General features: G+C 46.1%; 1 protein-coding gene across 4 annotated transcripts; it reads left to right on the top strand.

Moving 5' to 3' along the window:
* The first annotated feature begins 1,459 nt into the window (after positions 1-1,459).
* Positions 1,460-14,336, top strand: serpinh2 (serine (or cysteine) peptidase inhibitor, clade H, member 2). Of its 4 annotated transcripts, none has more exons than XM_018744348.2 (6): positions 1,460-2,028; positions 2,257-2,353; positions 2,910-3,517; positions 7,472-7,564; positions 7,645-7,877; positions 12,981-14,336. In XM_018744348.2, exons 3-6 carry the CDS (start codon positions 2,920-2,922, stop codon positions 13,245-13,247), a joined length of 1,191 nt encoding a protein of 396 aa, XP_018599864.2. In that variant the 5' UTR covers positions 1,460-2,028; positions 2,257-2,353; positions 2,910-2,919; the 3' UTR covers positions 13,248-14,336. The 4 variants fall into 4 exon arrangements, with proteins under 4 accessions (XP_018599864.2, XP_018599865.2, XP_018599863.2 ...); XM_018744349.2 differs by having other exon boundaries at positions 12,936-14,336; XM_018744347.2 differs by lacking the exon at positions 2,257-2,353 and having other exon boundaries at positions 1,460-1,848; positions 12,936-14,336.
* Positions 14,337-14,581: the final 245 nt, after the last annotated feature.

The raw sequence follows: 14,581 nt of genomic DNA, 5'->3' as shown, positions 1-14,581 counted from the left end.
TGCAAAACAAAAGTTAAAAATAAATGTTTGCAACGCATCTTGGAGCACTGCACCATCCGATGCGATCTAATGAAAGTGTTTTGTTAAAGAAACACACTGTTAGCACAAGCGTTTTTCAATTTAAAATACTTGTTACTTCAGGAAGTGGGGTGTCATTTGTTTTCTTCTTAATGTAACATCTCTGTATTATACACCAGCAGGCAGGAAATAAGTAGTGAGCTGAACCGAAGGGGAGGACAGAAAGAAAGAAAAAAAAAAAAAAAATCAAACATGGGCCTGAGGAAGGTCTCAGGTTCCATGTCGTCCCCCCGAGACTCATTTAACTGATGTGCCGTCTGGGCCATTGAATCACCTGCATTTTAACGTGTGTCCTTCTTCATTATCAGCGCCGCTGACTCTGATCCTTCCCGAAGGGCTCCTGCTTTCACATCTTTCCGCGACGGTGACATCTTTATTTCTACCCGTCATAGCCCTAGGTGCTCAGGTCTTTGGCCCGTCAGCTTGGGCCAAGGATCAGAGGAAGCGTGTACCGTACGCGTGTGGATCCCGGCATCCGCACGAGCGTGCCCTTACATTGCCGTAAGAGGAAATCTGCGCGTGTACATGAACGCGAGCGGTGCGGACCTCGATACGCGGCCTTCCGCGTCGTCCTGCACGGAACGCGTGCGCGCTGCATGCGTGAATTCGCTTCTGCCAGAGCATTTCAATCAGTCGCTCTACGTGTGGGGGAAAAAAAAAAGTCTGCGTATGCATGTTGGAAGGGAGTAATGCGCTCACTGTTGCATCTGTGTGTCTGTGCATCTTGCAGAAAGAATAGCCTGTGCATGTCTTTGTGTGAGACAGAGGGCCTTGGCTGCACGCTTGGCTGCCTGCAGAATAATGCTCTCATTATTGCCACTGTATGTATTTACAGTATGTCCTTTCAGCTTGGATCATGGGAATGCCAATGACTGTGAGAATCAAAGAGATAATGGTGTGTGTGCGTGCGTGCGTGCCCATGGCTGTCTCTCCGAGCGCACTATTGATTACAGAGTGAGAGTAATAATTGGAAGGGTCTATGAGCTGTCATGTTTCGTCTGATTGGTGCCCTGGATGTTTCGCTCTTATCGGCTCCCATCTCGCTCTCGGCATCCCTCTCGTTTCGTCACGTTTCTCTCCTTCCCTCCACATCTCTTTCCCCTTTCATCTCCGATCGCTATCTGTCCATCGATAGATCCGGCTTATCAATAGACTACTCTTGCTACCCACGAGCTGCCGCACAGAGGAAATCCAATGCAGCGGCAGAGCCGCCGTCGCTGCCGCTCCTGGGCCTCGTGCGGGCAACAAAGAGCAGCTGCCGACAGAAAGGAAGGCGGAAGAAAGGGTGCAGACGCAGCCTCGCGGATACGCACAGGAAGAGGAGCGCGCCGGATGACCGCGCTTGATGAGCGCACAAACGAGCGGCTGGGGGGGGCAGGAGGCCGCGCACCGCGGACCGCTCGCTCCCCCGTCCGGCGGAGAAGGGAACTGCGGGGCACAGCGTCGCGCGCGCGGACGAGTCGCGCGACCGGAGCAGCTCCGCGCCGCGAAGTTCCCGCCCGGCGCTCGGACACGAAACGACTGTGAGCAGCGGGAGGGAACAGAAGAGACCTTCCGCGTTTCCGCTGATCGTCAACACACAGCGGAGGCGCGCAGCCGCGCGCAGCCGCCCGCACCCCCTCCCCCTGCCTTGCCACGTCGAACCCACCCGGTTCCCCCGTGGAGAGAGGGGGGCTCCGCGGACGGCCACGGAGGGGCAAAGGCGCGCTCGCTTGCAGCCTCAGAGCCTGCTCTCGCTCCCAGCTCCTCTTCCTCTGTTCGGATAGCGAGGTCGGGCGGAACTACTGCCTTCTTCTCCTCCATTTGCGTCTTTCTCCTCTTTCTCCGCTCTCCTCTTCCTCACATGTTACGAACAAGTTAAACTGTGCGCCTGTTTCATACCGCCACGGCCACCGTGCTACCAAGTTGTGGAACCTGCGGCTGCGCAGACGGAGCCTACCGCGTGGTGCTGTAAGGATGACCTTCTGGAAGTTTCTCTCCCGGGAGACAGTCCCAGTGCGGCTTTAGCGGAGTTCGAACTGGTGTCACTTGAGGAAAAGTCCGACGCGAAGTCACTCAGCGAGTTTCTCCGCTCAGCCGCACAGGAAATTAATATAAACTGTATATAATACAGTCACTTTTCTCCTTTCGCTTCGGCATCTCTCCGTTTCTCACTGTTTCATTTCTTCTTTGTCATAGTGGCTCCCCCAACCCCTCCGTAGTGCGCAGTTTGGTGCCGCTGTTTTGCAGTCGGAAGGTTGTTGGTTCGAATCCTACTCCTGCTGTAATACCTCTCGTAGGTATCAATGTCAATACTTACTGATACAGTAACAATAAGAGTAACTCATTTCAAAGTCGATTTAACATGGTAACGCTCCTTGGACAAAGGTGTCAGCTTATAATTATTATGGCACTTTTATCAGTTTGCAAATGAACATATGACTTGATGTATACAATGTGTGGTTCTGTGTTTGTAGTCTGTATCGTACGGTTGAAGTGATGCTTTTACATTTATTTATTTAGCTGACACTTTCCTCCAAAACTACTTACAATGTTAAACTGTAAGTTAACATTTAGTTACCTGTTTATTTACAATTACAGCAGCTTTTTTTTTTTTTTTTTTTTACTTTAAGTATCTTGCTCAGGGGTACTAGAGTTAGAGGCTGTATTCAAACCTGCAACCTTTGAGTCCAAAGTCAGTAGCTCGAGCCACTACGCTGCCTGCTACCCTCAATAAAGGGCTCCCTGCCTGGGACCGGACCTCAGTTACGCAGTCTACTTTGTTGCTGCACCAGCGGCGCAAAGTTGGTGTGGGATTGTCACCACCTCCCTCCCTATGCTTCCCTCTCCAGGTTTCCAGCCATGCAGCCCGCTGTCTCTCCTGTCCTGATCTGCCTGCTGCCCTCGCTAGTTCTACTGCCCCGTCTAGTGATCCTTAAGGACCTTGCGGGTGCTGAAGCCCTCCTTTCAGCTGTGGGGGGTGCCAGCTGGACCCTGGCGCTGCGCCTCTACCAGGCCATGCGAGCAGACAACGTCCAGAACCCCGTGTTTTCCCCGCTTCTGCTGGGCAGCTCATTGAGTGCTGTAGGCAGGGGGGCCAAGGGGACCACCGCAGGGCAGTTCCAGGACATTCTTGGGGCCTCCAGTCTCCCAACCCCAGAGCAGGACAAAGCTCTGGCCTCCGTCTACGGTGCCAATGGGACCAGCTTCAGACTGCACAGCTCTTCGGCTCTGTTTGCAGGCTCAGCCACTGCCCTCGATGCGAGCTTCTTGAAAGAAGCCCGGACTCGGTTCAGGGTGGACCACGTAGTGCTGGGCTGGGAGGACAAACGGGCCACCCGAGAGGCCCTCCACACCTGGGCGAGGGGCGGCATGGGCAATGCCGACGCAGCACAGCTCACTGGGGAGCTGGAGGTCAAGTCAGGGGCTGTGGTCCTTGCCAATGCCCTGAATTTTAAAGGTAGGTGCAGGACAAAAGTCTCGTTATACTGCAGCAATACACACCGGAGTGTGTGCAACACACCGCCATCAGTTGTCACCACATCCCTACAAGGCCCAGATACAGCGTTGCTCTCTATTATACATGTTGTTTGAAAAGGTTCTACGCTGCGCTTTTACAGAGGAGTCTGATATTTTTGTAGCAGTGTCCAGATTCCCCTCTCCGTGTCACGACCGACATCTATGCCCGATGCAGGACTCCCGGGACCAGCACACAGATGTTTGGCTGCCCGTGACGGCATCTCACCTGTGGCGCCACAGTGTCTGACGCTTAATTCGGGGGTGAAATCTAGACTGAGGGAAAGAAAGCAGCCGTAAATCTGCTGTGCAGGTGACCCCTGAAGGCTCGCAGGCTGTTGCGTGATGGTCAGTCGCCATTCAGCCAGTGCCCCATCATACCAGTAGCACATGGTGGGGAACTTACTCAGTTTAAACCAAAAAATTAAGAGCAGCCATCGGACCAAAGCAAAAGTTCCCAAGGTTGCCCAGACATACAGTGAGTGTTCGGTCATTTTTGATTTATTGTTTATATGATCACACCCAAAAAAAAGAAATGGTTACCAAGCCATTATGAATTCAGCTGTTAGGTGGAAATGGGAAAAAAAAGGCAGCTAATATTGTGCTGCGTACTCTTATGGTAACGATTGTACCCCAGGCCATGGCTGCTTTCCTTCTGCTGCAGCACTGATGTTGCTGTGGTCACCTTGCGTTGCGGCACCGCGACTCCCCTCCCCAGATGCCCGAAAACCTCTGGCCCGATTTCCCTGGTTTTGTTTGTTTGCCTTTCATCTCTTTTAGTCAATCGTTGAAGGCCAAATTAAAAACACTTCTGCGTGTCCCCCAGCACCGTTCAGCCAGACGGAGGGAGTGGAGGTTGGTGGTGGGGGGGGGGCATGGAGGCATGGAGAGAGATTGGGTGAGGAAGTGAGAGAGAGTGATTGGCAGGCAGGGTGGAGGGGATCTGAGGCCCGCCAAGGGAGTTGCGGTCCATGCTGGCTAATTAATTCAGCCTTTGTTACTGCGTCAGACAAACAAAAGACAAAGAAAATAGGATCCCAAAACAGTAGCCAACAAACCCACAAACGATAACACAACAAAGAAAAATGAAAAAAAAAACAAATGCACAATTCAGGAATATTAATCAGTTTTTTCATAACAATTCAGTTTCAAAAGCTGCCTGCATTTTTGCCGGGGTGGGATTGGCTGTGTCATGTAGCTCTTTGCAGTGTAATTTACTGTAGCAATTTTTAACCAGTGCAACCAGTCCATGGACCCCTCTAAGGGAAGCTGTCGGTTTTTCAGGAGCTCCGTCCCTCTAGAAATGTGACTGCAGAAGAAGTCCAGGATTCAACCTGTTGATAGTATTAGTTTTTTTTGTCTAACAGTCAAGTGAACTGCCATCCATCTCCGTGACATTTGCACATGTTCTAGCTAGTCAATATCACATTGGTAAGGCAACATCTGGCAGATCTTGGTGTTGGATTAATCAATATTCAGTTCATTTACATGACTGATCATTATTAATACAATTGGCATTCAAATGAGAGCTAGACCAGTGAATTTTAGTTGTAATCCTCAGGACATTTGTTCTCACCAATAGAGGACTGAATAATTTTCCACAGATTATAGATGTTACAGTTGTATTTTAGTCCCCTTTTAAAAAAAAAAAAAAAAGCAGTTTCTCAGAGGCAAATTTTTTACCCCATTACAAGAGAGGCTAAGAATGATATGTTACTTTTAATGAATTGAAGATTGAGAGATGTAGGATCCCGGACAAGAATCGTTATCAGGCAGCAGCTTTTTATAAGGTGAACAAATGCAGTAAATGTAATGATGGGTAGTGAGAAGCTTCATAATGCCTTTAATGGCAAGAGCTATTTTGTGTCTTCAAAGGCTTAGTGATTCGAGCCAATGAAAGAGTTGTGTGTAGATATAACAGCTTTGATTGGTCCATTGGTTAATTATCATGGGTGCTTTACAGCCCTATCCATTACAGCCCATTAGTTGTAAAATGGGGACAAAAGGCCACCTTTCTCCTTGACATCAATTTTTTTTTTATTCATCATAAACAGTAAAAAGTGTTAGGATGGCACAGTGGTGCAGCGGGGAGCGCTGGTGCCTCACAGCTCCTGGGCTGTGCATTTGGATGTGGATTCAAGTCCAGCTCTATCTGTGGGGAGTTTGTATGTTCTTCCTACATTCAAATGAGTGTCCTTCAGGTGCCCTAGACTGCTGACTTTAAAAGTCTCTCAGTTGGTATGAGTGAGTGAATGGATGTGTGCGATTGTCCTGTGATGGACTGGCATCCAGTCCAGTGTGTACCCCGCATTGTGCGCTCTGCGGTCCGGGATACAAAGTGGACCAGTGCGGCCGTATATTGGGCAAGTACTTAATGTCAGTGGATGAATGAGTATGTTTTAGCATGTGTTACGTGTCTTTGTAAGTTAATGTTCTACTTTTCAATGGTGTAGATCATACATTGTTTTTAGCAGTCTCCAAAAAAAAAATCTAAGCGCATAAAGGTAAAAGGGTGCCTTTCTGAATTAGTCTGTTGGAAATGACAGCGTTTTAAGTTTAGGTAGCTGTGATGTAGTTGGATCCAGGGACATGTCGGGCTCCTGTGGATTTCTGCACACTTTGAGCCGGAGCTGTGCTGCTCCATTTGGTAACAGCTCTTCTGCGCGCGCCCCATGTGATTGGCAGTCGCACAAATAACCCGATAGGAGTGAATTGAAAGACCTCAGAAATGACAGATAAAAAAGAAAACTAAATTGAGAATTAGTAGTTGGGCAGAATAGCTCTCACTGTAGCACTCAAAAAATGCGTTTCCCAAAACGTTCACCGTTTCTTCTGAAACCTTCACATTTGTGCTGGGCTGTCAGAATGACATTGCTTCAGGCTTGACACCGCTGCTGCCCCGAGTTGTTTAGAACATCAGCACTCCAGCCGCATGGGTTTTAGGTTCCTTTTCAAGGACAACTGATGCTCTTTTGTTCCTTTATACATGGACACAAGCTGTGTGGTGCCTCACAGTATGTGAGCTTCACATTCAGGCGTTGCTTTGAATCCAGCTCAGGGTGTACAGAGTTTGCATGTTCTCTCCATGTTCACAGCCCAGTGTGAGATGCATGCAAGAAGGATGTGGTAAAGCACTTCTCTACCCTCCCTTACCGTGAAGACCATGCTGTATGGACACAAAGCGCAAAAACGCTTCTGCTCTCTTTGTGGCTCTGCTGCTGGGAATCCTTTAACTTGTGTTTTAGATGTGCTGCAAAGGTGGCTTCTCATTTCTAGCCCCTTAGAGGTGAGACGGCTGACTGACTTCTGAGTTTCTCGCTGCAGTTAAACTAAAGCTCTGCGGCCAATATTCAGCAGTTATGACTAGGTTTCCTCCTGCTTTTATGTCCTCAATTGCTTCCTGTGTTGTTAAACTGTGGAAGGCAAACTCCGTTTATGAATAAGTTCCCTTTGTTATACTTCCTGACTGATGTAAGATCACATCGAATGGATGGTTATTTCCCTCCTTTTATCTTTCATTTTTGTAACATCATTGCTGTCCTCATTTTCCATTCCCTACAGATTGCTCCATGGCTTAAAATGTAACGTACAGAGGTTATTAGCTGCTGCTGTACTTACTGAATCTAGCTTGCTTACACCTGTATTGTATTTTTGTTTGGATGCTTTGCACCTTGCACTTGATGAGGGACGTGTAGGGTGAGGATGCTGTAGAGTAACTGTCTGTAACATTGGGTGGATTAGATAGCCTCCTACCATGTAATTACCAGGTTTGTAGGATGGGGAATTGGGGATGGCTGTGTATTTGTCATCTGAGTTAGTCTGCAATACATGCAGTAAGGAAAGCCCTCTGTAGGTCCCTCTGTAGCAACAGATAGATTGTTGTTCTGTCTCTCTGCAGGCTTCTGGGACAAAGGCTTTGAAGATGATGAGCAGGACCTCCGCAGTTTTCTTGGGACTACATACACCAAGGTTCCCATGATGCATAAGTCAGGTAGGTTGCATCTCCTTTGTTGGACACTTTTTGTTCACAGAATGTTTGGGCAGCAGTCGTAGTTACGGTTCCTTGTTCAGGCATTTACCGTCATTATGAGGACATGAAGAACATGGTCCAGGTTGTGGAGCTGGGCCTCTGGGGAGGCCGTTCCAGCATGATCCTCCTGCTCCCATTCCATGCCGAGTCCCTGATCCGACTGGACAAGATTCTAACCCAGGAGCTGCTGGTAGAATGGCTTGGGAAACTAACTGAGCAAAGCATGGCCATTTCCCTGCCCAGAATGAGGCTGAACAGTGCCCTGAGTCTACAGGTAGGTCCTATACACTCAAATTTCAGATCTTTGCTTCTGTACTTGCTGGAACTTCTAGACTATGATGCTTTCAACCAGGCTCTTGGTGGACCAGGTTTATCTCCTGATGGCAGTAACAAACCTGATAAGTTTAGCTCTCTTTTTGATGTTGTCATTTCTTCCCCATTTTTTTCTTCCTTCAGCATATTCTTAACTCTGTAATTCTCCTCTCTTCTTCCTTTTTCTTTATTCCATTGCTTACAACTCCCTCTTCATCCTCTCATCTTATTTTCTTTTCAGTGTTTCACCATTATCCGTTTCCTTTCATTGTCTTTGGACCCTTTCTTTTGTCATCTATCGTTCTTTGCTACTCTTTATCTCCCTCATCCTCTAACTTTCCAACATCGCTCTCTTTCGGGGCTATTTTCAATTTCTGAACCTGACCACTCCTGTCTCTGCCCCTCCATACCCTACTACTACCTTATCTGTTTTTTCTGATTGATTCTTGGACAGGAAGCACATCACCTTCAATTTAACAAGCCCTGACCCCTGTGGGTTCTCTGCTGCCAGGGGAGATGATCATCCACGAGTTCCTGTGTTCAGGGACATGAATCATGTCTTAGTCTGGTACCTCCTGCACTTTTCCCTGCGGTCTTTCAGAACTGAACAGCCCATTTTCTTCAGTAAGGTCAAGGCATTCTGAATATAATCAGGTAGTCCTTTGTTATCTTGGTTCTAACCCCTTGCATCAGGAGTGTGTAGCACTGGCTGTAGCTCATAGCTTCACATCAGCACTAGTAGGATGGCCTCATGCTCTTGACCCTGTGGTAATCTGCAGATATCCATTTGGAAGCAGGTGTCGAAACTGCCAACTGCTACTCTGTAGAAGCCGAGGTGGGTGGAAGAAGACCAGGAACTTGGTCAGGCTTGACGGGGTCAGGAGGTAGCGATTGGATAGTCAGCTTGGGCAGCACGATTGTTTAGCTTCCAAGAGATGAGGATGAAAAATGTTAAAAAGGGCAATCAAGTGAAAGAATGTCATGGAGGGAGAAAGACAAAGACCGACAGATAATGTTAATTTAAGATGACGGATCTCGAGGAGAATTTGAGAGACCATTTCCTCGGGGGACTTGACTGAAAGGGTCTCATCAAGATTACATTTTGTTGAGCAGAGTACAGGGGAAGTGAAGTTGACAAAGAGTAAGCCCTTACTTTATAACACCATTACATAGCCATGAACTCTGTCACTTCTGTTAGTATCTACAAGTACTGCATGAACTTAAGATGTCGAGGTGAAGAAGGGAGGTCCTTACAAACCAAAGGCAGAAGTGGCTTTCAGTGATGTGCAGGAATTCCTGCAGTTAGACAAGACATCCTGTTGCATTGATAGAGTACATGGAAACCAGAGGAGGGGTGGGTGAACGTTAGTTATTTTCCAGACAAACATGCGTACTTCCTTGTCTCCTGATAGGGCACCCTGCCAGATCTTCACTCTGTCGCTCTCTCTCAGCTGAAGGAAGGGTTGAAGGTTTAAGGAAACATTACTGTCATCTTGGTGGCTCCCTAATGCTCAGCACTCGAGAGCAGTGGAGCGAACATTCTGGTTTCTGTTTCTGATTACAGTGTGGTCTTCTGCTCCGCCCCTCCTCACTTAACACAGGACAGTGTTTATGGAGCACATGCTTTCTGCTTTGCAGTCACAGCCAGAAACGCAGAGCGTCCCGCTTCACAACATTGATTTCCTTGACTGCTTTCAGCCGAGTAAATATTGTTCATCACGCTGTCCTGGTGCGAGCAGTAGAATCTGCAAAGGGGGTTGTTCAGCTGGAACCGAAAGAACCACTGTGTGTAGAAGGAGCTAACATTTGAGTTAATGCTGGTCTTAGACATTAATTCTGGCCGTGCCCGTTTCCCCACTGCATCTCCTCTCCTGACTCATTAGAATTATCCGTCCATGGGAGACAGCCATTATCCTGATTTTTCTCCGTAATTCCTCCAGGTTGTGCTTAGATGTGTGTTTTTGTAACGTCTCTCTGTATTCTGCCATTGGGTCTGTTGACCTAAATGAGAGTGACATTCAGCAGGCAAGGAGGGAAGGGAAAGGGGACCAGGGTTGGTGGGCGTACAAACACTGGGGACAATGTGGAAGCTCTGGCTAAATATAGCCTTCCACACTGGTCCGAAGGACAGGCTCCCGTGGAAAAAGCACGACAGGCTGCAGAGAACGCAGTACTCAGAGTTGCTAGTTTAATGAGCCTGGCTGAGGGCTCTTGGTCAATTCAGCAGAGAAACTGCTCCTCTGGGGGTCTAACAAGCCTGGTCAAGGGCCACTGTCTGCTGTCTTGCGCTGGGCTCCATGCCCACGGCTGTGACATGCCGAGACCATTTAGTAACTTGCTCGGCAGAGTACACTGTGCTCTTTGTGGTGTCACCAGGAACGTTCAGTATTGTCCACTCTGAGCTCACTTCTGAAGTTCATATAACCTATGGCGGCACTTGAGCTACACGGTAGTTACCTCGGTGTACATGTTTTAATTATCAAAAACTGGGATTGGGGTGCTGCAGTTACCCCACTGAGACTTACTGGGGTGCGAAGGAGAAAGTTGGATATTATTCTAGTGCAGTTTCCATGTTCTCCCATGTTTATGTGGGTTCCCGCCTGGTGGTTTTGTTTCCTTCCTGAATCCAAAAATGAATGTGTGTGTGTGAGTGTGTGAGCCAGTCTAGGGTGTACTCTGCCTTCTGGGACAGGGTGCAGAAAAGTGATTGATGTAATGAATGAATGGACCTGTAAAAAGCAGAAAAGACACAATTTAAACTATTGACTGAAACTGTGCAAACAAGCCTAGCTTTCAGAATGTTAGTCATAGAGAAGATGATTCATCTTAAAGTTTTTAGGTGATTTAGAGATTTTTCAGCTGAATAAAACATGCAACAGGAGTCTAGGGCCTTCTGCATTCTTTACTTAAGCAAACTTCCAGTTTTTACATTACTTCATACAAAACTGCAGCACTGGGCTCCTGTCTTTCATATATTATTTATTCATATTTTGCTCACATTTTTAGTGTTGTAATACATGTCCACGGAGCTTGAGGTAAAGGAGACGCCCTTGGATGCATTAAGAAGATAATGAAGGATGGTTCAAAGTAGATGAGGAATGGAAGATGGAAATAGCGATGGTTAAAAGAGATAAGTGTGCCTGTTTCCTGAAATCACTGATGTTGTAAAATGTTGAAATTTAAATTGTAATTCACACGAGAGCTATACATCTTAGTCTTTCTCTTCATAAGTTCAAGTTATATTACGAGAAGATGTGGACCTTAAAGTAACACTCTTGTGTTAACATGGAATCTGCCCTATAAGTTATTGCAGTTCAGCACCGAAATACCAATTTCCCTTTCTTATTTATATTAAAGTTCTATTTATAATGTTTAAATTTAAGCTTTTTACTTAGAATATAAAATTACTAGACAAGTACTGTAAGCTATTACATTTCAGTGTTTTGTACTTTGCAAAATGTTTTACTGATTTATAAAGTTATATTATGTGTTTCAGTGATACGTGTGTGAAGCTCTGCTCATTGCAACGTGATTTGATGTGGAGAGAAACAGCACTCTGTTAGTTAGGGATGACTGGTCTGGCCAGGGCCCTATAGACTCTGGTGTCACAGTCTTTATTGTGCCACACCATGATAGGAACACTTCATTTTTAAATTCAGATTGTTATAAAAAATTAAAAGACCTGGAGCTCTTCCACAAGAACATGCTTCCATTAAAGGGGAAGAATGAGCATGTTCTATTTATATCAGGAACAGTGGGGGTCATATGTGGACTGCAAATGTTACTTATGACTATAATTGGTGCTGACAGTTTTGCCACTGTTATACACAGTGTCATTGTAATGCTTTGACAGTACTGAACCGATGGTCATGCCAACAATTAGACAGGAGTTATTTTGGGGGAAGAGCAGTGGTCGCAAGCTGTCGGAATGGCGGTGTGCACATACAGTTATGTGATGGTCCTTATCGTTGAGCTTCTGATGACAGAGCATGACCAGCATCTGACAGAGCAAACAAGGACAAGGCAGCCACGGGCTGATGGCAGGACAGAGAATCCTGGCACAAAGTTGGGCAGAGAAGGAGTGAGGTGAGAGGCGCCGATGAAGGATGAGAGTGCCACGGAGGGGCAGATCGCTAGAGTGGGACAGTGATGAAGTGAGGAAGGAATAATGGATTAGGACAAAGGAAGTGCATTAGAGACTAGGGTGGCATGTGGCGGATGCTGTGAGGAGGTGGTAGGCAGGGACGCAGTAGGAACAGAGCCCGATCAGGCCACACCGATAGTGCTGGTGACAGCAGCTGTCATGAACTTCTCTCCTCTGTCCTCCGCCTCTCTTCGTGTGTATCTGTACTCCCTTCCTTGCTGCACACCTCTGCAGAATCCGCAAATGGTTTATTACAGGTTATATTTTTGTGCATATTGTCAAAGCGTAGGAATGCACTGCCACTTTTTCTTCTTTGCACCCCGTTAAGTCTCAATTAGTACTTCTTTGTCAATGCTATACTTGCAGTTTGTGTAATGCAAAAGTGCAGTGTCTTTTCAAAGGTGTGTAACGTACCTGTTAAGATTAACTCCCACCCTCCCGCTCAAAAATCCATGTTTTTTAGAATGGAGCTCAGTTGGCTGTTAAACAGTAAAAGTACAACTAAATTAAACCATAGTGATGAAATTCATCTTTACTCAGCACAATAAGTCGGAAATTCCTCTCTCTTATGTACAGTACCGTAAAAACAAGGGTATCTGATGGATTTAAAGCAATAATGAAAGTTTTACAAATATGCAATTTTTTTATTAGTTTTACCACTGTGCCTTATTGTCTTTTTGAAATCTTATGACTGTACCCAATAAATCATGCATTTTTAAAAATCTGGTACCAATATTAATTTGATTCTTGCATAATTTGTACAACTCTTGAATTAGAAGTGCTTGAGAAAAGATCATGAAATTTATTGAGCTGGCTTGAATTGCTATACATCATCTTCTGCTGTGCTCCATTTGCAACTCTCCTCTGTTTGACCAGAAATACTTGTCTTCTCTGGGCCTGACTGATGCCTGGGATGTACAGAAGGCTGATTTCTCTGTGGCGGCAGGCCAGGTGGCCAATCTGGGCCGGCTACACCTGGGTGGGGTCCTCCACTGGGCCTCCTTGGAGCTGTGTCCCGAATCAGGCCAGGACAACGGTCAGGTAGAAGATAAGGCGATAAAGAGGCCAAAGCTGTTCTATGCAGACCACGCGTTTATCATCCTGGTGAAGGACAACACGACAGGTGCACTTCTGCTGATGGGGGCGCTTGACCACACGAAGGAACCCATGCTGCACGATGAGCTGTAGACATGCTGCTTTGAGGCTTGCACCAACTCTCGTGCTCCCACACACCCTTAGAAACACAAGCACTGACACCCTCGCTCTGACACAACTAACAGAGACTGACAGTTGTTCACAAACAGTGACGCGCTTAGATGTTCACAAACTGTCGACAAGCTGACATTCACATTCAAAGTGAGACTCTGTGTTGTTGCCACAATGGGGCTTCTTCAAAAAGCATTAACATCAAACTGTTCTTTTTTAAAAATAAGAGGAATAGAGGATAAACACTGCCTTTCCTTTTGCCGTAACTAAAATGTGATTTAATGAGATGTTCGTATTATAGGGGTAAACCATTTTTAAGGTGATGTAGAAGCTTCACGAATAACCTCAGCCGCTGACATTGACATAGGGGAAGCCCAACAGAAATTGTGACACGGATTGAGAGAGGAGACTACTGCAGTTTCTCTTCAGTATAAGCCATCATGATGAAGCATCCCTACAGTCTCTTTCGAGGAGAGATCACTACGTCAGAAGGTTATCGATGGGGGTGGCTTGTCTTTATTAAATTTATTAATGACTCACATCCGCCATTGGCACTGCAGCATGTCAGTGGTAACCCCTTTCCCCATTTAATTTTCCCAGGAATCGATGGAGGCTGTGGCTGTCCATGGAGCATTTGTGCTGAGGCTTGTGACTAATTGTGAAATTTCTGTATTGTTATTGTTTATTATTTTTACAATGGCCCTCAGCTTTATTGATTTGTTCTCATTTGTAAATGTTACCCCTGTTGTGGACAGCCTTAGTAAGGCAAAGAGGAGAAAACACATGACTGATCACTACAGGCGAATAAACTGACATCAGGCAGGGAGTGGGAAGATGGAGAGGTGCTGTCAAGTGCGTTACACTGCATCCAAGTGATATTTTAATTGTACGAAAAAAAGGCAACTAGTGTTCAGGGCACTAAATAGTTGGCCTGTCAAATAAAGCTGTTAATGTAAGAATTAGTCTTGGTTGTGCGGTAAATCTGTGACACATGAGAGTTTTGAGGGAATTAAAACTTCATAATGTGATTTCTGAGTGAAAGCACTCAGTTATAGAATGGTGTAATATACAGTGCTGTTTGAAAGTATGTGAACCCTATAGGGATGTCACTATTTTTGTATACAAAAATAAATAAACTTATAGATATTAACTCTTAGTTACAGGATGAATAAATGGTTATAATTTACCTAAGTCTACTTTCCTACTTGGTTTAACTAATGCAACTTGGGGTTCACTTTTTTTTTTTTTTCTACAACACACATGGTTTCCTTTAAACCAACATATAGAATTGAGAATTACATACCCATTGTCAGAAG

Source organism: Scleropages formosus, chromosome 13, assembly GCF_900964775.1.
Source record: "Scleropages formosus chromosome 13, fSclFor1.1, whole genome shotgun sequence".
Taxonomy (NCBI): domain Eukaryota; kingdom Metazoa; phylum Chordata; class Actinopteri; order Osteoglossiformes; family Osteoglossidae; genus Scleropages; species Scleropages formosus.
The sequence above is the reverse complement of the archived record's forward strand: the minus strand, read 5'-3'. Positions and strand labels throughout refer to the sequence as shown.

What these genes read in the sequence shown, in the direction of transcription:
- serpinh2 (XM_018744347.2), top strand. Translation starts at nt 2,920, where the DNA reads ATGCAGCCCGCTGTCTCTCCTGTCCTGATCTGCCTGCTGCCCTCGCTA. An exon ending in CAATGCCCTGAATTTTAAAG is followed by an intron (nt 3,518 to 7,471) that starts GTAGGTGCAGGA and finishes GTCTCTCTGCAG; the next exon opens with GCTTCTGGGACAAAGGCTTT. An exon ending in ACAGTGCCCTGAGTCTACAG is followed by an intron (nt 7,878 to 12,935) that starts GTAGGTCCTATA and finishes CTGTTTGACCAG; the next exon opens with AAATACTTGTCTTCTCTGGG.